This window comes from Rutidosis leptorrhynchoides, chromosome 2 (genome assembly GCF_046630445.1).
Source record: "Rutidosis leptorrhynchoides isolate AG116_Rl617_1_P2 chromosome 2, CSIRO_AGI_Rlap_v1, whole genome shotgun sequence".
In the NCBI taxonomy this organism is placed as follows: Eukaryota; Viridiplantae; Streptophyta; class Magnoliopsida; order Asterales; family Asteraceae; genus Rutidosis; species Rutidosis leptorrhynchoides.
The window spans coordinates 192308525-192333153 of NC_092334.1; the positions used below are offsets into that span (position 1 = coordinate 192308525).

Below are 24629 nucleotides of genomic sequence, written 5' to 3' on the forward strand. Positions count from 1 at the left end.
AAAAGCTCTGTTTTTTGTGCTGCTTCTTCCAAATCCATCCATCCATCTTTTACTTTAAATTAAAAATCACTGCATCCCCTTTTGACTAATTTCTCACCTCCCCCAATTCAAACCCTCATTTTTAAACCCCATTTTCTCTCAACATCTTCAGCCTTTTCTTTTTATATTCCTGACCTTTCTACATGCGTTCTTCAACATTTTTGAAATAAAGTTTAGATTTTTAGTCTTTTTCTTTATTGAGTATGATTTAATTCACTAATATTTCAAATGGGTGTCTCTTTTTAAGGTTTATTTATCACTCCACAGCTGTGATCTGTGAGCTCTAATAAAAAAAGCTTCAATTTTTATTTGAAAAAAAAATGGAAATTTTCAAGTTTTTCTTGATGGGTTTGCTTTGGTTTGGAGCAAATGCATTAGTTCTTGAAGATGATAAAAGAGCATTGTTGGATTTCATGTACAATTTTCCACACTCACGCTCTTTGAACTGGGATTCAAACACAGTAGTGTGTAATCTTTGGACTGGAGTCACGTGCAGTGAAGATGGGTCACGTGTCATTGGTCTCCGGCTACCCGGAGTTGGGTTTCACGGCCATATTCCGGCTAACACTATCAGCAGACTCTCAGCATTGCAGATCTTAAGCCTTAGATCCAATGGTATTTCTGGCCCTTTTCCTGATGATTTTTATAACCTCAAGAACCTGTCTTTATTGTACCTTCAATTTAATGAGTTTACTGGTCCATTACCTCTTGATTTTACTGTTTGGAATAATTTTACAATTGTTAATCTTTCAAACAATAAGTTTAATGGGTCAATTCCTAGTTCAATTTCAAATTTAACCCATCTTTCTGCTTTGAATCTTGCTAATAACTTACTCATTGGTCAAATTCCTGATTTGGGTATTCATAGTTTGCAAGTACTTAATCTTTCTAACAATCATCTCAGTGGGGTAGTCCCAAAATCACTTCATAAGTTTCCAAAATCAGTTTTTATAGGTAACAATGTGTCTATAATGTATTCATCTGATGAGGTGCCTATTGTCATGCCTACTCATAAACCAAACCCTAGTTCAAAAAATAGTGCTAAGTTAAGTGAAAAAGCACTTTTAGGTATAATTGTTGCTGTTGTTGGTGTTGGTTTTACTGGTTTAGCAATCTTTTGGATAATGTGTTGTTTAAAAAGGAACAGTGAAGATGGGATATCTTCAAAGCTTGAAAAAGGTGGCATGTCTCCCGAAAAGGCGATTTCTAGAACGCAAGATGCGAATAATCGTTTGGTTTTTTTCGAGGGGTGTAATTATGCTTTTGATTTGGAAGATTTGTTACGAGCGTCTGCTGAGGTTTTGGGTAAGGGTACTTTCGGGATGTCGTATAAGGCGATTCTTGAAGACGGGACTTCGGTTGTGGTTAAGAGGTTGAAAGAATTAAGCGTAGGGAAACGGGAGTTCGAGCAACAAATGGGGATCGTTGGGAGTATTAAACACGAGAATGTTATCGAGTTGAGGGCTTATTACTACTCGAAAGATGAGAAGCTTACTGTTTGTGAGTATTATAGTCAAGGGAGTGTAGCTGCTATGTTACATGGTATGATCTTGATCTCTTAACTTGTCTAATTATGTTTTTGTTTTTGTTATGATATATGATATAGCTTACTTGTTTGTTAACTTGTTAGTGATGGTGACTTTCATTTTCCATTTATTTAAGGGGTTGTTTGAATCATCAGCTTTCCACTAGTAAGGAGTTGATGTAGATATTATAAAATAGATAATTGAATACATGTACAATTATCTTAAGTGTTTCTAACCTTAAATTGTGAGATTGGTATGTTTGGTAAAACTAGCTAGTAGTCAGTAGCTAGTAGTATTTTAGATGTACTTAGGTGTTTGGGGGCTAAAGCTGTTAATAAAATAATAAAGTGACAAAAAACTATGAGCCTTTTCTCAAACGCTAGTTGTAGGAGCTTTTTCTCAAACGCTACATCTAGGAGCTTCTGGCTTTTACCTTACGTCTAAAAGCTTTAAGCTTTTTTAACCAAACGAAGTTTTTTATTATATATAAGATTTTTTTCATAAAAACTACTCTAAAAGCTATAAACTCCTAAAAAGCTTCTTACCAAACAATCCTGGTAGAAAACACACATTCAACTCCCCTTAAATTAGGTTGAGCAATGGATGAACCTAATATGTTTATCCAAGTTGTGCACTTGTGCATGTGCGGTACCCACCTGGATCATGAAAGGATGTCTTGAAAAAGAAAGGTTCCATAATAAACCTCACACGTCCTGTTCATTACATTGTGGGAGAAAACAACCATTTTTTGCTTCATCATTATATTTATATTTATATTTTATATTTTATATTTATATATTTATATATTATTATAATATTATAATTATAATTTAATAATCATAATAATATTTGATGGAATATTGTATCATACATGATAGAGAAATAAGTTGTTGATTGATTAGAATCAATCCATATGGGATTAGGGAATCTCCAATAGAAATATTTGGCCCATTTGCTGTTTGTTGTCTTGTATTTTCATCATTGTCATTTATTAATCAAATGAATTATTTCTACCCGGATCTTTACATTTTCTAACCATTTGTACTTATTCTTGACCCTTTTATAGGTAAGAGAGGCGAAGACCGGGTCCCGTTGACTTGGGAAACCCGAATCCAGATAGCCATCGGTGCAGCCCGAGGCATTGCTCGGGTCCACGCAGAAACTGGCGGGAAACTTGTCCACGGCAACATAAAATCATCAAACATTTTTCTGAACTCTCAAAACTACGGGTGCATCTCCGATATCGGTTTATCAACAATCATGGCCCAAATTGCCACCCCTATCGCCCGGGCAGCAGGCTACCGGGCCCCAGAGATAACAGACACTCGAAAAGTCACTCAGGCTTCAGATGTCTACAGCTTCGGTGTCCTCTTACTCGAGCTTTTAACAGGCAAGTCGCCAGTTCACACCACAAGTGGCGATGAGGTCATTCATTTGGTTCGGTGGGTCCACTCGGTGGTTCGAGAAGAGTGGACGGGTGAAGTTTTTGATGTAGAATTACTAAAGTACCCCAACATTGAGGAACAGATGGTTGAGATGTTGCAGATTGCGATGTCTTGTGTAGCGAGGGTAGCGGATCAGAGACCGAAAATGGGGGAGGTCGTTAAAATGGTGGAAGATGTTAGACGGAATATGGACCCGAGGAGCCGACCCGAAAGTTCGATGAGTTCGCGGCAAGAGGTTTTTGAGACAGAGTCATCTGGTCAGTAATGAGTTTGATATAAAGATGGTTGATGTTATGGTTTCATTATCTCAATGAATTGATTTCTGATACTAACGTTTAATCATTTTGTGTTGTATCATTGCAAAGTTTCTATGGTGTTAGTTTTGTATGCAAGATTGTATTCTAATTTAATTTAAATTTCTTCATTGCATATTTTGTGTTTTTCTTTTTTGGGTGTGTTTGGATGAAACTAGCTGGAGCTGGAGCTTATTTTTAAAGTTGGTAGCTGGAGCTTATTATTTTTTATAAGTGTTTGGTAAACTAGCTGGAGCTTATTTTCTAGTTCATAAGCTCTACTTTTTTTCATAAGCTACTAGAAGTAGCTTATTTTTCTAGAGCTTATGTTTTTCATAAGCTCTACTTTTTATGTCTCCCAAACGAAGCTTATTACTTGGAGCTTATTAAAATCATAAGCTCAAGCTTCTATAAGCTCTCATAAGCTCCCATAAGCTCATATTTTTTTACTTTTGGCGTAAATGAGAGAGATTCAAGATGTTTAATTGGTTAAACCAATCTGTAAGATATTCAAGATGAACTTAAAATATTACTATAAGCATTTTGAAAATGGAAATCAAGCTTATTTTCAAAACTGTTTAGCAATATGTCCTTAAAAATCGTAACTGCAAAAATGCATTGTGATCACGCATGATGCGTGTATCTTGGTGCCTAATGCGTGTTACCGAAATATTCAGCGAGACAGTCATTTTTCCTTGTGAACATGCACCAAGCACCACACACGGTGTGTATTGCTTGATTCTTGGTGTATGGTGCTTGTTGGACAGAAATTTTTAATGATCGTATCTTTTGACTCGTAACTCCGATTTAGTCAACTTTTTTTTTATTTATTAAAATTGTGTATTTTTCAAGATCTATCAGTTGAAAATCTTCTGAAATGACAAAAATAATTTGAAAATCAACCTGATAGTTGCGGTTTACGATTGAACATAGGAAATGCTCGATTTCTCAAACGATCGAGGCGGTTAAGTTTCCGCTCATAAGCGCGTGTGTGCGTGGAAAATGATCGGGTGGGTGGGTCATTCCTCCGTCAGTGATTTCAAATACTTGTCTTTAAAAAAAAAAAAAAAAAAACTCTATTTGCGAAAAGTGGCGTTTATTCAAATTGATTGAGGGCTTTCGTGTATTTTTAGTCGACATTAATGATAAATTTAACGCATCACAAATTAGAATGTTATATAGCAAATTATGAGCGGTCAAAGTGCATTAAAAAGTCAAAATCAATAAAAACGTTACAACTGAAGGTCTTCAAGACGATTGCATTAGCGGTATCGAGATGAAAATTATTTCTAAAAAATAGAATAGTATTTTATTAAATGTGACTTGTAAATTAAACTAGAACTAGAATGTAAATTTACGTGTAAAGAACAGTGTTGTGAAAAACGGTCGAGGCAGCATTGCGACGGATTTTCATGTGTACCGTCGCAACATACCTAAAAACGGGTAAACCAACGGTACCCGGGTAAACCATCACAAACATCACCACCACTCTCAACCTTATGCAGACCACCAACAACATCAACCTCCTGTTACCCTATTCACAGGATTATTTTCGTCTTTTCACTACCTTCTTTTCACTAATTACTGTTTTTGCCACCACCACTAACCTACTACCACCACCATTATAGTACCTACCACCACCACTCATACCACCACCACTATAGTACTTGCCACCATCACCACTCATACCACCACCACTCACCGTCGTCTTCCACCATCCACTATCACCATTAACCACCGTCAACCACGTTCGTGGAACTCCTTCCACCACCACCATCTATCTACCAAAAAACTCGACCATCACCACCACTTTCAACCTTCTGCAGACCACTAACAACATCAACCTCCTGTTACCATGTTCACAGGAGTATTTTCGTCTTTTCACTACCTTTTTTCACTAATTACTATTTTTGCCACCATCACCTCTATACTATCTGCCACCACCACCACTCATACCACCACCGATCACCATCGTCTTCTACCATCCACCATCACCATTAGCCACCGTCAACCACCTTCGTGAAACTCCTTCCACCACCACCATCTAACTACCAAAAAAAACTCGACCATCACCACCACTCTCAACCTTTTGCAGACCCACCAACAACATTAACTTCCTGTTACCATGTTCCCAAGAGTATTTTCGTCTTTTCACTAATTAATGTTTTTGCCACCACCACCACTATAGTGCCTGTCACCACCACTTATACCACCACCACTATAGTACCTGCCACAACCACCACCACCTCCTCTATGAAGGATCAATGTGCAAGGTACAACATATAACTATGTAACTAAATTTATTTGAGCCTTCGGGGTCACACACATATACATCTAGACGTCAAATTGATTATACATATGATGTATATTTACTACTTGAGTAACATAACAAATTAAAATGCTTGTTTTAATTTAAATTAATTAATTAGTTGTGTAATTAATTAATCAATGATTATAACTTTAATAATTGTTCAACTACTACATGATCATTTTTATGTTGTCAAATAAATGGGATTAGTTGGTGTCCACTTAAAAGGGGATTAAAGTTAAAGAAAAAGTAAAAAGAAATAAAATAAACACATACCTAATAAAGCTAGCTACCAATTAAGTACCAATGATTCCCACTCTTCACATATATAGATATACATATTTTGATTAGAGATGAATCATTCATATAAAACACAAGTAGCAAAAACATCAGGGAGTTGACAAAAGCCTTTCTTCAAAGTGATGCTCTTTGTCAGTACATACTTAAACTAGTGATATACGGAGCATAATTATGTTAGTTTACTCTATTAATCAAAGGTTGATTAATCGTTACTTGAGTTTGGACTAGCATCCATTGACGGTCGTTTGAAGTGTAGTGTGGACTATCCAAAGAAACGGTCATACTATTGATCGTAAGTTTCTCTCCTACAATCCGTTTCTTCAGGAAAGGTATATCGTTGACTCACTTTGTGAATTTATATATTTTGACAATTATTAGTGGTGTAACTGGATCTAATGGAACCGTTAATCGTGTGTATGTTTTGTAATGTAAAATAAGTTTATTTTAACTATCCGCTGCGTTAATTTGATTTGAAAGTACACACGGTTTTCCATCAGTGGTATCAGAGCCGCTTTTACACCATTTTAATTGTCACGTGATTTTCTCAGATCTAGTTTTGTGGTGAATTGGTAAAAAGTTTAACTTTTTTTTTATAATTTCAACATGTTTGTTTTAAATTAAACCTCATGAGGCACAAATAAGATCTGAAAAATATCACTGTTATAAATTTTGAATTTATTATGGCTTGAATAATTGTTGTTTATTTCATTCCATGGTTGTACACATGCATTGTACCATGGACAAGCCATATGTAGTTTTTAATAATGTAGTTATTAGAATTGTGATTGCACACATAGTCCATAATGCCCCGACCTATGTATGATTGTTGTGATTGTTGATTACGGCAATATTATGTCATGATTGATTATTTGTATTATTAGAAAGGCCATTTTGAAGACAAAGTTGTATTATATTTATTTTCATCTTCATAGTATTGTATTTAAGTTTATTTCAATTTGTAAAAGTACTAGTTTAGTTGTATTTTCAAATTTAAATAAATGTAACAAGATGAAGATTGAAGATAAAATACAACATGCTTTTGGCTTAGAAGATGGCGAACAGGTCAAGTTGACAACGATGGCGTTTCTCAAGTTTTCACTTGATTCTTGAATCAAGTGGGAGCTACGATATTACCCTTAGTTTGACCTCTTGATCCCATGTCGGCTCATGGGATCGAGAATAGGATTTTCGGGCTAGGCTATGTGTGTGTGTGATGCATGATATGGTTGTGTTTTATTTTTACATTATACATAATTGTTGATTAGAATATATGCTAAATGTTTTTGATGAAAACATCAAATAAAACCGGAAAAAGTTTCAAAGATTAAAATTGATGATTTTAAAAGTTAAACTCTAACGAGTTTAAAGTTAAATGATTTTTGAAACACAAATTATGTATGACCGAAATCTTTTAAAATAAGTTTTAAAACGATACACGTTTGTGAATTTGTTATTTTTATATATAAAATAAAATAACAAACTAGATGTATAAACACGATCGACATATATACAATTGGTTAAAATGACTTTTAACAAATAGTGTAGCGAATCTTGTGTGCATGCATTATTCGTTAACACTAACATTTTTAAAATACCCGTCAAATTTAAGTCATGCCATCCAATGAGCTTGCAAACACTCCTCGTTATTTTTTGGTTACGGTGAGACCTAATTGAATTATAGCCACGAGGTGGATTTTCAGTTACGAGTGAGACTAGGCTGAATTTTCACTGTTTTCAAATTGGAAGACTTAATCGTATTCACCGTGAGACCTGATATCACACCCCCGAGTCAGGGCCTGGGCGAAATGTGATTCAATATCATAATACATACCAACATATTATAAAATGAGAACAAATACTATATGAATAAAACCAAATTTGCAGCGGAAGGATTAATAATGTCGTTACAAGAATTATAAATTGTTCAAATGCAGAAAGGTAAATATGCGATAAGTCTTGATCCTAGCCAAGTAAGTCATCACATAAGCAGTAGATATAGAGGTCCTGATCATTCAGTACCTGAGACAAACATGCTAAAAGTGTCAACCAAAAAGGTTGAGTGAAATTCATAGGTTTAACAAATATGATTGACCGTTTGTTCTTAGACCACAAGATTTGTTATAAAAGTAGATCACGCAGATCCAAAAGTAGTACTGATTCGTGATATTTTAGACTAAACGTTTGTTTTGTTGCCCCGATGATAAGTTGACAGTACCTTATCACCATGTTTAAATCATTATTAAGTAATACAAAGACATCGCGGTCAAATGTATCGGGAACGTTACTCCCGATAGGCCTACCCCCAATAATTAAGAATGCCTTATCCTGAAAGCAATTAAAAAATATCACTGTGGGGTCTTAGTAGCATAAGCTAGTCATAGTACAGTTTAGGTTCGTACTTGTGTCTAAGTTATTTAAAGTATAAAAGCAGCATGTGTCTCACCCCAGTAAGTATAAAAAGTGCTATAGCAATAAGAGTGGGGCTATGAAAGTCACCTTAGTAATTCGGTGAGTGAAAGTATTCCTTAAAGAGAAAGTATGGATGATCGAAGCACAGAGAAGTCAACCTAAGAATAAGTTGAGAATAGTTTAGATGTTTTGCCCGTATTATGATAAGTGTAAGTATTTTCTTTTATAGTAAGTTTAAAGAAGGTTTATCGTTTTGGAAAGGCTTTTCATACTAGACAAGCTTCCTATCTAACACTTTTAATTTAAAATGGCCTTTTCAGGTCATAGGTTTCTGAGCCACAGGATCCCTTAACTCGGTAATCCAAACTCTCCGCCTAGACTTTCGAGCGTCCATCCACTCGAGAAAGATCAAGATCTATACCCATCTAATATACCGTTCCAATACGTTTTTAGGTACGTATAGGAATACAACACTTTAAATACTTTATACAATAAGTATTTACTTAAGTTCGATTGTATTATCGTTATTAAGATTGTTTGGTTTTTAAATCCTAATAATAAGTAGGATATATTTAAGTAGGTAAACAAGTGTTATACATAGAAATTGTATTTTATGAATGGGTATGTATTAATATCAAGTTAATATGTATATATATATATATATATATATATATATATATATATATATATATATATATATATTTATCTTATATGTTAAAATATGTATAGTTTAATTTTAAGTTTTATGTTAATATAAGTACCAATAATTATCTAAAAATGCTAACAAGTGTTTTATTGATTTCATAACAGTAAGTGACATGTATAAAACATTATAAAAATTTTCTATACATAAATATTAAGTTTTATGTATTAAATATTAAAAATTTTTTTATAGCTAAAATACAAATAAATAGATAAACAAGTTTAACAACACATTTTATATTTTTCTTAGGTTCTACTGACCAAAATAAACTTAGGAAAAATTTATAAATTTTTGTTATGGTGTAAAAGTATTTATTTCTAATTTCTTTTTCGGTTCAAGATAAATCAAAGTTTATAAAGTAATAATTATTATATCAACTCAATTAATTCATCTAAAATTTTTGTATGCCTAATATAGTGTATTAAGCTTAGAAAAATTATTTGTACATTTATATTAATAGTTTAACTATTTAATTCAACTTTTGTATTGTTTTTAGTTTAAATTCAGAATTAAATAGAAATATATAATTATTAATTCTAAAAATAATTTTTATAATTTTCTTATTAGTTCCTAAGTAATTTCCATTGATTATTGTAGTCATAAACATGTTATATCATTAAATTCTATTTTTCTTTTTAAAACAGATTTTCCGGTACTGTAGTAAAAGTAGAAGAAAATACAAATTAATTATTTAAAATGACAAATAAATCAAACATAAATTTTTATAATTACTTTTATGACCTAAGGAACAAGCGAAAATTATAAAACATAATATATAAAATTTTTTACTATTTATTTCTTCATTATCTATATATACCGAATATAAAAAAAATCAGTTTTTGATTTTTAATAAATATAAATTCGAATGTATAATTCATAAAAATAATTTTTATAATCATTAGGATACTTAATACTAATTATCATGTATTTACATTATTTATTATAATTAATTTCGTATTTATTTGGTATTTAACATAAAACTAGCACAAAAATATGATAAAAACTAAATAAAAACTATAAAAATAATATAGAGAACTTACAAAAATAATTTTTGCAGAGGTTTGAGAGAGAATTATTCAAGTTTTTGGTGTACAAAATTTGTGAACTAGGCTATGGTATTTATAGTTACAATTTTTGGTAAAGAGAAAATAAAAAAATACAAAAGTTTATATAAAAAAATAACTAGTGTCTTGTAAAAAAAATTAAAAGTATTTATGACCAGTCATGCCACCATTTCAAAATATAAATAAATAAAAGTAAAGTTAAAAGTAGGAATAAAATAAATAAAAGTGGATCTAGATCTAGTTTATATATAAAAAAAATACTACTTTTAAAATATATATATATATATATATATATATATATATATATATATATATATATATATATATATATATATATATATTTCATAGTTCTAAAAATGTTAACTAACTAAATTTCTATTTTTATTTAATTATTAAATACGAATTTTGATAAATATAAATATATATTCGGTATTTATAAAATTATAATTACTAAATGTGGTTTTTATTTAATTAAATTATTACTTTATAATTTTATTAGTTTTATATATGTTACTACATTTATATATACTTGTATTTATTAATTGTAAAATATATTAACTAAATACAAAATTAATATAAGTATTTTATATGTAATCATGTTATGACATAAAATTTTTTTTTATAAAAATTCTTACGCGTACGTTGTTGAATAAAATTTATTATTCGTTTAACGTTCGTTAATTTCGTATGTATATAACGACCTTTTATTAGTACTTAGAGTTTATTCATTATACTTAAATCTTTTGTTCGGGCATTATATAGATGGAAAAATGAGGGTCGTTATAGTACCTCCCCGTTAATGAAAACTTCGTCCCGAAGTTTTAAGTGGAGTTCCCGTCTGCTTCATCAACAGTTGGGAAGAGATGGGGGTATTTTCGTATCATTTGGTCTTTGCGTTCCCAGGTATATTCGGGGCCTCTACGCGAATTCCAACGGACTTTAACAATAGGTATATTGCTCTTACGAGTCTCTTTGACCTCTTCTTTCATAATCTCTATAGGTTCTTCGACAAAGTGCATTTGCTCATCAATGCGGATATCATCCAAAGGAATAACAAGAGTATCTTCGGCGAGACACTTTTTCAGATTTGAGACATGAAACACATCATGTACTTGACTTAGTTCAGCTGGAAGTTCTAATCGATACGCAACGGGACCGATTCTTTGAATAACTTTGAAAGGTCCAACATAACGCGGACTGAGTTTACTTCGTTTACCGAAGCGGATAACACCTTTCCAAGGAGATACTTTTAACATAACGTTATCTCCAACTTGGAATTCTAACGGTTTTCGGTGAGGGTCGGCATAACTCTTTTGTCGACTACGAGCGGTTTCTAAACGCTTCTTGATTTGCACGATCTTTTCGGAAGTTTCATGAATAAGTTCAGGACCAGTTAATTGTCTGTCCTCGAGTTCATCCCAACACAACGGAGATCTACATTTGCGACCGTATAAAGCTTCGAATGGTGCAGCTTTAACACTAGAGTGATAGCTGTTGTTGTAAGAAAACTCGACTAAAGGTAGGTGTTTATCCCACCCTTTACCGAAATCGATAACACATGCTCGTAGCATATCCTCCAAAGTTTGGATAGTTCGTTCACTTTGACCGTCCGTTTGCGAATGATAAGCTGTACTCATGTCGAGTCGAGTTCCAAGAGACGCTTGCAAGGATTTCCAGAAATTGGAAGTAAATCGACTATCGCGATCCGAGATAATAGAAGTAGGGACACCATGACGAGTAACAATCTCTTTAACATAGAGTCGAGCTAACTTTTCCATTCTGTCAGTCTCTTTGATTGGTATGAAATGTGCAGACTTAGTGAGACGATCAACTATGACCCAAATCGTATCATTGCCATTTGCAGTCTTAGGCAATTTTGTGATAAAGTCCATAGCTATACCATCCCACTTCCACTGTGGAATATCGGGTTGAGTTAGAAGACCAGAAGGCTTTTGGTGCTCGGCTTTGACTTTCGAACAAGTAAGACACTTACTCACATAAGTAGCAATGTCGCCTTTCATGTTGGGCCACCAGTAGAACTCTTTCACATCCTGATACATTTTACTAGAACCGGGATGAATAGAATACCTAGTCTTATGTGCTTCATCCAAGACTAGTTCACGGAGATTACCATAACGAGGAACCCAAATTCGATTACCAAAGTATTTTGTACCATTGGACTTAACTTGCAGTTGGTTTTCGAAATTTATAGGTCCTTCTCCTTCGATAAGTGTAGGTTTGATAACTTCAACTTGAACTTCGCAGATTCGAGAGATGAGATTCGATTTGATCTTAAGATTCAAGGCACGAACACGCCTAACTTCATTCTTTCGACTTAGAGCATCGGCAACTACATTTGCCTTTCCCGGATGATACTTTAGTTCACAATCATAATCATTTAACAATTCGAGCCATCGTCTCTGTCTCATGTTTAGCTGTTTCTGATTAAAGACATGCTGAAGACTCTTATGGTCGGTGAATATCGTAAACTTAGTACCGTATAGATAATGTCGCCACATCTTCAGAGCGAATACCACAGCACCTAACTCCAAATCGTGTGTGGTGTAATTAACTTCATGTTTCTTTAATTGTCGGGAGGCATAAGCGATAACCTTCTTGCGTTGCATTAGAACACAACCGAACCCTTGTTTCGAGGCATCGCAGTAGACAACAAAATCGTCGGAACCTTCAGGTAAAGATAAGATCGGAGCAGTGGTCAACTTCTCTTTCAGAATCTTAAATGCAGACTCTTGTTCTTCGGACCACTCGAATTTCTTCCCTTTGTGAGTTAACTTGGTGAGAGGCTTTGCAAGAAGAGAAAAATCTTTAATAAATCTTCGGTAGTAACCGGCAAGTCCCAAAAATTGGCCAATATGCTTCGCAGTCTTTGGCACTTCCCAATTATGAACAGCGGTGATTTTAGTGGGATCGGCATGTATTCCATTACTATCTACAACATGTCCAAGGAATTGTATGGTTCTAAGCCAAATCTCACACTTAGAAAATTTTGCGTAGAGTTTTTCTTTTCTTAAGAGTTCAAGAATCAATCGTAAATGTTGCTCATGTTCTTTCTCGCTTTTAGAATAGATCAAGATGTCGTCGATGAGAACAATAACGAATTTATCAAGGTAAGGCTTGCAAACACGGTTCATAAGATCCATAAATACGGCTGGAGCATTGGTTAAACCGAAAGGCATAACACAAAATTCGTAATGTCCGTATCGGGTGCGGAATGCAGTCTTAGGAATGTCGGACTCCTTGACTCTGAGCTGGTGATAACCGGATCTTAAATCAATCTTAGAATAAACGCTTGACCCTTGAAGTTGGTCGAATAGATCATCAATGCGAGGTAACGGGTAACGGTTCTTTATGGTAAGCTTGTTGAGTTCTCAGTAATCAATACACATTCTCAACGTACCATCCTTCTTTTTGACAAATAAGATAGGAGCTCCCCACGGGGACGAACTTGGACGAATAAAACCTAGATCCAAAAGTTCTTGGAGTTAGTTAGAAAGTTCCTTCATTTCGGAAGGTGCTAAACGATACGGTGCTTTAGCAATGGGTGCAGCACCTGGAGATAAATCGATTTGAAATTCAACTTGACGAGGCGGTGGAAGACCAGGGAGATTTTCGGGAAACACATCGGGAAAATCTTTAACAACCAGGACGTTTTCAATACGCGTTTCTTCGGATTCGATCATTTTAACGTGAGCTAGTATGGCGGAGTAACCTTTCACAAGGTACTTACGGGCTTTAAGACATGAGATGATATTAAGATTGGAACAACTTCGTTCGCCTTGGATAATAAGAGTTTCTCCACTTCCTAACGGAATTTGAACTATCTTATCGAAACACATGATGGCTGCTCTCAATGGACCTAACCAATCCATTCCGACCACTACATCGAAACTACCTAGCTCGACTGGCAAAAGGTCTATCTTGAATTCCTTATCGGCTAGAATTAGGTTGCAGTTTTTATATATTTTATCAACTTTTATTAGCTTCCCATTAGCCACTTCTACTAATCGTCTGGTTTGTAGGGTTTGGGGCTTTTCATTAAAAAGGCTGCAAAACTCATTTGACACATAACTCTTATCGGCTCCCGTATCAAATAAAATAGTGGCATAACAATTATTGACGAGGTACGTACCGGTAATGACCTCATCCTCATCACTGGCTTCTGCAGCAGTAATCACAAAAGTACGACCTTTGGCAGTAGCATTTGCTCCAGTAGCTGGAGTATCTTTCTTCTTTGGACAATTCGGGCTAATATGTCCCTTTTCACCACAAGTATAGCATGTTGGAGGAGCTCTAGCCGGAACAATGGCTCTATTCTGAGGTAGGGTTCTACAAGTCTTTGCAGCATGGCCTATCTTCTTACATATTGTACACACAGCAGTGCACTTTCTCGGATGATGCCTTTCACATTTAGAACAAAACGGACTAGTACCCTGATAACCGGGTCTCGTACCATTCGCCGGTTTCTTATTAACATTTTGAGCTGAACCCTGAGATGGTTCAAATTTCCTCTTATTGTCACCGTTTTTAACTTCGACTTGTTTATTAACCGAAACTCTCCTACGTTTAGCCATCATTAAACTCTGTGCCATGTGGATCACAGCATCCACAGTAACCTTCTCGGCAGAAATCACATTCCCTTGAACATCCTCGGGTAGACCCTCGATATACCGCTCTATCCTGCGGGCTTCAGTTGGGAACATTTCGGGGCATAAGGTAGAAAGCTCAAAAAAAACGATTGGTATAGCTTTCGATATCGGTTCCTTTAAATCTAAGTTCCCAGTACTCAGTCTCGAGCTTTTGGACTTGACTTCTTGGGCAAAACTTAGTGATCATCATGCCTTTGAGTTCATCCCATGGGGTAGTATTAGCATTATCTATTCCCACAGATTTGGCATGAGCAGTCCACCATGTCATAGCATTGCCAGTGAGTGAACTTGTGGAAAACTTCACTCGATCATTATCTCCGCAATTACAGATACGGAAGATTGATTCTAGCTTTTCAAACCATCGGACCAGTTCTACGGCTTCTTCTTTTCCACTAAAAGTGGGTGGGTTACAGTTCTTAAAATCTTTATAGGAGCAAGTTTTAGAAGGAACATTATGATTGTTGTTGTTATTGTTATTGCCTTGGGCGGCCGCTAGCAGCAATTGAAATTGCTCAGTAGAAAGAGTGACATTTGGTATAAGATTGTTGTTGTTGTTGTTGTTGTTGTTACCACGAGTTGAGTGAGCCATTGATCTTCAATACATAAATACATTATTAGTTGAAGAATCAAGATGTTATAAGTTTACAATCATGATTTATAACGTTTGCACAACACACATAGGTGAATAAGACAATATGCTTAAATAAACACTTAACATTATTGGAAACGAGGCATTATATAAGCCTTTATTACACGAGTTTGGAATGGAAAAAGTTTAGGCATAAGCCTTTACATAGATGGGTAAATGGAAAATAGGAAAACAAAAGGTAGGTTTTAGTTCTTCTTTTTCTCGTTCTCAGCTTCCTTCATAAATTTCTCTATCTTTTCATTTTTATCCTTTTGTTTCTCGTGGAGGTATTCAAAATTATCGTAGAGGTTAGTGATGCGGCTGTTGACAAAGTTATTGTTGAAATCCTTGATAGCCAGTTGATGATTGATTCGGTTTTTCTCTACTTTCATCTTAGACTCAACTAGTTCTTGGAGGTAGGCAAGAGATTGCTTTCCCCAACGGGTATTCCATTCTTCCTCAGTCTTCACTTTCATTACTGTCTCCATTACTTTGTCCATGTTATTTTTCACAAGTTTTTCTAGTTTTTCAGTTTGAGAGTCGAAGGACTCTTTGATGATTTCTTTCAAGATTGTGTTTTCTTTTTCTAGGTTGTTTAGACGCATTTCTATCCGAGCAACTTGGCGCCTACTATACTCTTTATTCTTATCACAACTTCGCTGAAGGTTGAGGATATCAGACTTCACCCTTACGTGTTCCATGTTATTACAAAATAATGGATCGGCTGAAATGTCCCGTTCTTATTGATTAAAAATGTTCCATATTAATTGATTTCGTTGCGAGGTTTTGACCTCTATATGAGACGTTTTTCAAAGACTGCATTCATTTTTAAAACAAACCATAACCTTTATTTCATAAATAAAGGTTTAAAAGCTTTACGTAGATTATCAAATAATGATAATCTAAAATATCCTGTTTACACACGACCATTACATAATGGTTTACAATACAAATATGTTACATCGAAATCAATTTCTTGAATGCAGTTTTTACACAATATCATACAAACATGGACTCCAAATCTTGTCCTTATTTTAGTATGCAACAGCGGAAGCTCTTAGTATTCACCTGAGAATAAACATGCTTTAAACGTCAACAAAAATGTTGGTGAGTTATAGGTTTAACCTATATGTATCAAATCGTAACAATAGACCACAAGATTTCATATTTCAATACACATCCCATACATAGAGATAAAAATCATTCATATGGTGAACACCTGGTAACCGACATTAACAAGATGCATATATTTAAGAATATCCCCATCATTCCGGGACACCCTTCGGATATGATATAAATTTCGAAGTACTAAAGCATCCGGTACTTTGGATGGGGTTTGTTAGGCCCAATAGATCTATCTTTAGGATTCGCGTCAATTAGGGTGTCTGTTCCCTAATTCTTAGATTACCAGACTTAATAAAAAGGGGCATATTCGATTTCGATAATTCAACCATAGAATGTAGTTTCACGTACTTGTGTCTATTTTGTAAATCATTTATAAAACCTGCATGTATTTTCATCCCAAAAATATTAGATTTTAAAAGTGGGACTATAACTCACTTTCACAGATTTTTACTTCGTCGGGAAGTAAGACTTGGCCACTAGTTGATTCACGAACCTATAACAATATATACATATATATCAAAGTATGTTTAAAATATATTTACAACACTTTTAATATATTTTGATGTTTTAAGTTTATTAAGTCAGCTGTCCTCGTTAGTAACCTACAACTAGTTGTCCACAGTTAGATGTACAAAAATAAATCGATAAATATTATCTTGAATCAATCCACGACCCAGTGTATACGTATCTCAGTATTGATCACAACTCAAACTATATATATTTTGGAATCAACCTCAACCCTGTATAGCTAACTCCAACATTCACATATAGAGTGTCTATGGTTGTTCCGAAATATATATAGATGTGTCGACATGATAGGTCGAAACATTGTATACGTGTCTATGGTATCTCAAGATTACATAATATACAATACAAGTTGATTAATTTATGATTGGAATAGATTTGTTACCAATTTTCACGTAGCTAAAATGAGAAAAATTATCCAATCTTGTTTTACCCATAACTTCTTCATTTTAAATCCGTTTTGAGTGAATCAAATTGCTATGGTTTCATATTGAACTCTATTTTATGAATCTAAACAGAAAAGTATAGGTTTATAGTCGGAAAAATAAGTTACAAATCGTTTTTGTAAAGGTAGTCATTTCAGTCGAAAGAACGACGTCTAGATGACCATTTTAGAAAACATACTTCCACTTTGAGTTTAACCATAATTTTTGGATATAGTTTCATGTTCATAATAAAAATAATTTTCTCAGAATAACAACTTTTAAATCAAAGTTTATCATAGTTTTTAATTAACTAACCCAAAACAGCCCGCGGTGTTACTACGACGGCGTAAATCCGGTTTTACGGTGTTTTTCGTGTTTCCAGGTTTTAAATCATTAAGTTAGCATATCATATAGATATAGAACATGTGTGTAGTTAATTTTAAAAGTCAAGTTAGAAGGATTAACTTTTGTTTGCGAACAAGTTTAGAATTAACTAAACTATGTTCTAGTGATTACGAGTTTAAACCTTCGAATAAGATAGTTTTATATATATGAATCGAATGATGTTATGAACATCATTACTACCTCAAGTTTAGTAGGTAAACCTACTAGAAGTGACAAGAAATGATCTAGCTTCAAAGGATCTTGGATGGCTTGAAAGTTCTTGAAGTAGGATCATGACACAAAAACAAGTTCAAGTAAGATTTTTACTCGAATTATGATAGTTTATAGTTATAGAAATTGAATCAAAGTTTGAATATGAATATTACCTTGAATAAGAAAGATAACCTACTGTATATAACAAAGGTTTCTTAATCTTAGATGATTACTTGGAATGGATTAGAAAGCTTGGAAGTAAATTAGTAAACTTGAAGGGATTTTTGAAGTGTTCTTGAAGTGTTCTTCCTATGATGATTATAGCTTGATTCTTGAAGTGATTTTTGATGAAGATGATGATTAACTACTGGAAAAATACGTTCATAATAGTGTGTGTGTGTGTGTGTGTGTGTGTTGAGAGAGAATTAGAAAGAGAATTGGAAGTGAAATGGAGTGAATGATGAGTGGTAATTGGTGAGTGGTGAGTGGGGTTAAAAGGAGTTCTAGTTAGTTGACTAGCTCATGGTAGAAGTTAAAATTGATTAGTCATACATGACATAATCAAGAGTGTAATCCCATGCTAGTTCCTATTGGTATATACTCATAGTAAGTATGTTTTGAAGCTGTGTATAATACGGGTAAGAATACGACTAGAATTCTTGATGAAAGAAAAGAATGGAAAAGTAACTGTAACTATTTTCGTTAAGTATGAGTGTTTTGATATATGTCTTGAAGTCTTCCAAAAGTATTTTAATACATCTAAATACACTACATGTATATACATTTTAACTGAGTCGTTAAGTCATCGTTAGTCGTTACATGTAAGTGTTGTTTTGAAACCTTTAAGTTAACGATCTCAATTAATGTTGTTAACCCATTGTTTATTATATCTAATGAGATGTTAAATTATTATATTATTATGATATTATGATATATTAATATATCTTAATATGATATATATACATTTAAATGTCGTTACAACAATAATCGTTACATATATGTCTCGTTTCGAAATCCTTAAGTTAGTAGTCTTGTTTATATGTATATAACTCATTGTTAATATACTTATGGAGATACTTACTTATCATAATCTCATGTTAACCATATGTATATCCATATATATATCGTCATGTCGTTTTTACAAGTTTTAACGTTCGTGAATCGCCGGTCAACTTGGGTGGTCAATTGTCTATATGAAACATATTTCAATTAATCAAGTCTTAACAAGTTTGATTGCTTAACATGTTGGAAACATTTAATCATGTAAATATCAATCTCAATTAATATATATAAACATGGAAAAGTTCGGGTCACTACAGTACCTACCCGTTAAATAAATTTCGTCCCGAACTTTTAAGCTGTTGAAGGTGTTGACGAATCTTCTGGAAATAGATGCGGGTATTTCTTCTTCATCTGATCTTCACGCTCCCAGGTGAACTCGAGTCCTCTACGAGCATCCCATCAAACCTTAACAATTGGTATCTTGTTTTGCTTAAGTCTTTTAACCTCACGATCCATTATTTCGACGGGTTCTTCGATGAATTGGAGTTTTTCGTTGATTTGGATTTCATCTAACGGAATAGTGAGATCTTCTTTAGCAAAACATTTTTTCAAATTCGAGACGTGGAAAGTGTTATGTACAGCCGTGAGTTGTTGAGGTAACTCAAGTCGGTAAGCTACTGGTCCGACACGATCAATAATCTTGAATGGTCCAATATACCTTGGATTTAATTTCCCTCGTTTACCAAATCGAACAACGCCTTTCCAAGGTGCAACTTTAAGCATGACCATCTCTCCAATTTCAAATTCTATATCTTTTCTTTTAATGTCAGCGTAGCTCTTTTGTCGACTTTGGGCGGTTTTCAACCGTTGTTGAATTTGGATGATCTTCTCGGTAGTTTCTTGTATAATCTCCGGACCCGTAATCTGTCTATCCCCCACTTCACTCCAACAAATTGGAGACCTGCACTTTCTACCATAAAGTGCTTCAAACGGCACCATCTCAATGCTTGAATGGTAGCTGTTGTTGTAGGAAAATTCTGCTAACGGTAGATGTCGATCCCAACTGTTTCCGAAATCAATAACACATGCTCGTAGCATGTCTTCAAGCGTTTGTATCGTCCTTTCACTCTGCCCATCAGTTTGTGGATGATAGGCAGTACTCATGTCTAGACGAGTTCCTAATGCTTGCTGTAATGTCTGCCAGAATCTTGAAATAAATCTGCCATCCCTATCAGAGATAATAGAGATTGGTATTCCATGTCTGGAGATGACTTCCTTCAAATACAGTCGTGCTAACTTCTCCATCTTGTCATCTTCTCTTATTGGCAGGAAGTGTGCTGATTTGGTGAGACGATCAACTATTACCCAAATAGTATCAAAACCACTTGCAGTCCTTGGCAATTTAGTGATGAAATCCATGGTAATGTTTTCCCATTTCCATTCCGGGATTTCGGGTTATTGAAGTAGACCTGATGGTTTCTGATGCTCAGCTTTGACCTTAGAACACGACAAACATTCTCCTACGTATTTAGCAAAATCGGCTTTCATACCCGGTCACCAAAAATATTTCCTGAGATCCTTGTACATCTTCCCCGTTCCAGGATGTATTGAGTATCTGGTTTTATGAGCTTCTCTAAGTACCATTTCTCTCATATCTCCAAATTTTGGTACCCAAATCCTTTCAGCCCTATACCGGGTTCCGTCTTCCCGAATATTAAGATGTTTCTCCGATCCTTTGGGTATTTCATCTTTTAAATTTCCCTCTTTTAAAACTCCTTGTTGCGCCTCCTTTATTTGAGTAGTAAGGTTATTATGAATCATTATATTCATAGATTTTACTCGAATGGGTTCTCTGTGTAGTGACCCGAACTTTTCCATGTTTATATATATTAATTGAGATTGATATTTATATGATTAAATGTTTCCAACATGTTAAGCAATCAAACTTGTTAAGACTTGATTAATTGAAATATGTTTCATATAGACAATTGACCACCCAAGTTGATCGGTGATTCACGAACGTTAAAACTTGTAAAAAAACTATATGATGACATATATATGGATATATATATAGTTAACATGATACTATGATAAGAAAACATATCATAAAGTATATTAACAATGAACTACATATGTAAAAACAAGACTACTAACTTAATGATTTTTAAACGAGACATATATGTAACGATTATCGTTGTAAAGACATTTAATGTATATATATCATATTAAGAGATATTCATACATGATAATATCATGATAATATAATAATTTAAAATCTCATTTGATATTATAAACATTGGGTTAACAACATTTAACAAGATCGTTAACCTAAAGGTTTCAAAACAACACTTACATGTAACGACTAACGATGACTTAACGACTCAGTTAAAATGTATATACATGTAGTGTTTTAATATGTATTTATACACTTTTGAAAGACTTCAATACACTTATCAAAATACTTCTACTTAACAAAAATGCTTACAATTACATTCTCGTTCAGTTTCATCAACAATTCTACTCGTATGCACCCGTATTCGTACTCGTACAATACACAGCTTTTAGATGTATGTACTATTGGTATATACACTCCAATGATCAGCTCTTAGCAGCCCATGTGAGTCACCTAACACATGTGGGAACCATCATTTGGCAACTAGCATGAAATATCTCATAAGATTACAAAAATATGAGTAATCATTCATGACTTATTTACATGAAAACAAAATTACATATCCTTTATATCTAATCCATACACCAACGACCAAAAACACCTACAAAAACTTTCATTCTTGAATTTTCTTCATCTAATTGAACTCTCTCAAGTTCTATCTTCAAGTTCTAAGTGTTCTTCATAAATTCCAAAAGTTCTAGTTTCATAAAATCAAGAATACTTTCAAGTTTGCTAGCTCACTTCCAATCTTGTAAGGTGATCATCCAACCTCAAGAAATCTTTGTTTCTTACAGTAGGTTATCATTCTAATACAAGGTAATAATCATATTCAAACTTTGGTTCAATTTCTATAACTATAACAATCTTATTTCAAGTGATGATCTTACTTGAACTTGTTTTCGTGTCATGATTCTGCTTCAAGAACTTCGAGCCATCCAAGGATCCATTGAAGCTAGATCCATTTTTCTCTTTTCCAGTAGGTTTATCCAAGGAAATTAAGGTAGTAATGATGTTCATAACATCATTCGATTCATACATATAAAGCTATCTTATTCGAAGATTTAAACTTGTAATCACTAGAACATAGTTTAGTTAATTCTAAACTTGTTCGCAAACAAAAGTTAATCCTTCTAACTTGACTTTTAAAATCAACTAAACACATTTTCTATATCTATATGATATGCTAACTTAATGATTTAAAACCTGGAAACACGAAAAACACCGTAAAACCGGATTTACGCCGTCGTAGTAACACCGCGGGCTGTTTTGGGTTAGTTAATTAAAAACTATGATAAACTTTGATTTAAAAGTTGTTATTCTGAGAAAATGATTTTTATTATGAACATGAAACTATATCCAAAAATTATGGTTAAACTCAAAGTGGAAGTATGTTTTCTAAAATGGTCATCTAGACGTCGTTCTTTCGACTGAAATGACTACCTTTACAAAAACGACTTGTAACTTATTTTTCTGACTATAAACCTATACTTTTTCTGTTTAGATTCATAAAATAGAGTTCAATATGAAACCATAGCAATTTGATTCACTCAAAACGGATTTAAAATGAAGAAGTTATGGGTAAAACAAGATTGGATAATTTTTCTCATTTTAGCTACGTGAAAATTGGTAACAAATCTATTCCAACCATAACTTAATCAACTTGTATTGTATATTATGTAATCTTGAGATACCATAGACACGTATACAATGTGTCGACCTATCATGTCGATACATCTATATATATTTCGGAACAACCATAGACACTCTATATGTGAATGTTGGAGTTAGCTATACAGGGTTGAGGTTGATTCCAAAATATATATAGTTTGAGTTGTGATCAATACTGAGATACGTATACACTGGGTCGTGGATTGATTCAAGATAATATTTATCGATTTATTTCTGTACATCTAACTGTGGACAACTAGTTATAGGTTACTAACGAGGACAGCTGAATTAATAAACTTAAAACATCAAAATATATTAAAAGTGTTGTAAATATATTTTGAACATACTTTAATATATATGTATATATTGTTATAGGTTCGTGAATCAACAGTGGCCAAGTCTTACTTCCCGACGAAGTAAAAATCTGTGAAAGTGAGTTATAGTCCCACTTTTAAAATCTAATATTTTTGGGATGAGAATACATGCAGGTTTTATAAATGATTTACAAAATAGACACAAGTACGTGAAACTACATTCTATGGTTGAATTATCGAAATCGAATATGCCCCTTTTTATTAAGTCTGGTAATCTAAGAATTAGGGAACAGACACCCTAATTGACGCGAATCCTAAAGATAGATCTATTGGGCCTAACAAACCCCATCCAAAGTACCGGATGCTTTAGTACTTCGAAATTTATATCATATCCGAAGGGTGTCCCGGAATGATGGGGATATTCTTATATATGCATCTTGTTATTGTCGGTTACCAGGTGTTCACCATATGAATGATTTTTATCTCTATGTATGGGATGTGTATTGAAATATGAAATCTTGTGGTCTATTGTTACGATTTGATATATATAGGTTAAACCTATAACTCACCAACATTTTTGTTGACGTTTAAAGCATGTTTATTCTCAGGTGAATATTAAGAGCTTCCGCTGTTGCATACTAAAATAAGGACAAGATTTGGAGTCCATGTTTGTATGATATTGTGTAAAAACTGCATTCAAGAAACTGATTTCGATGTAACATATTTGTATTGTAAACCATTATGTAATGGTCGTGTGTAAACAGGATATTTTAGATTATCATTATTTGATAATCTACGTAAAGCTTTTTAAACCTTTATTTATGAAATAAAGGTTATGGTTTGTTTTAAAAATGAATGCAGTCTTTGAAAAACGTCTCATATAGAGGTCAAAACCTCGCAACGAAATCAATTAATATGGAACGTTTTTAATCAATAAGAACGGGACATTTCAGTTGGTATCAGAGCGTTGGTCTTAGAGAACCAGAATTTTGCATTAGTGTGTCTTATCGTGTTTGTTAGGATGCATTAGTGAGTCTGGACTTCGACCGTATTTACTTGAAAAATGATTGCTTAACAAATTTTGTTGGAAACTATATATTTTTAACATGTGAATATTATGTGATATATTAATCTCTTAACGCGTTTGATATTATGTGATAGATGTCTACCTCTAGAACAAGTCCCATTGACTCGCCTAATAATAATGAAGAGTCAAATGTAAATTGGAATGATTCGTGGACTGATTCACAAGTTCCCGAAGAGGAACCGGAAGAAGAGTCGGAACCGGAAGAAGAATCGGAACCGGAAGAAGAATCGGAACCGGATGAAGAAATAGAACCGGCGGGGGAAATAATAAAACGGTTAAGTAAAAGAAAATCGTCAACCAACCGACCAAGGTTAATTATGGTCAATGGTGT

At 33.8% G+C, this 24629-nt stretch overlaps 1 protein-coding gene across 1 annotated transcript; it reads left to right on the plus strand.

Moving 5' to 3' along the window:
• Window positions 1–226: 226 nt before the first annotated feature.
• Window positions 227–3378, plus strand: LOC139891615 (probable inactive receptor kinase At4g23740). The gene is made up of 2 exons (XM_071874591.1): window positions 227–1581; window positions 2632–3378. The coding sequence occupies exons 1-2, from the start codon at window positions 360–362 to the stop codon at window positions 3273–3275; spliced, it is 1866 nt and encodes a 621-aa protein (XP_071730692.1). The 5' UTR covers window positions 227–359; the 3' UTR covers window positions 3276–3378.
• Window positions 3379–24629: the final 21251 nt, after the last annotated feature.

What these genes read in the sequence shown, in the direction of transcription:
- LOC139891615 (XM_071874591.1), top strand. Translation starts at nt 360, where the DNA reads ATGGAAATTTTCAAGTTTTTCTTGATGGGTTTGCTTTGGTTTGGAGCA. An exon ending in TGTAGCTGCTATGTTACATG is followed by an intron (nt 1,582 to 2,631) that starts GTATGATCTTGA and finishes ACCCTTTTATAG; the next exon opens with GTAAGAGAGGCGAAGACCGG.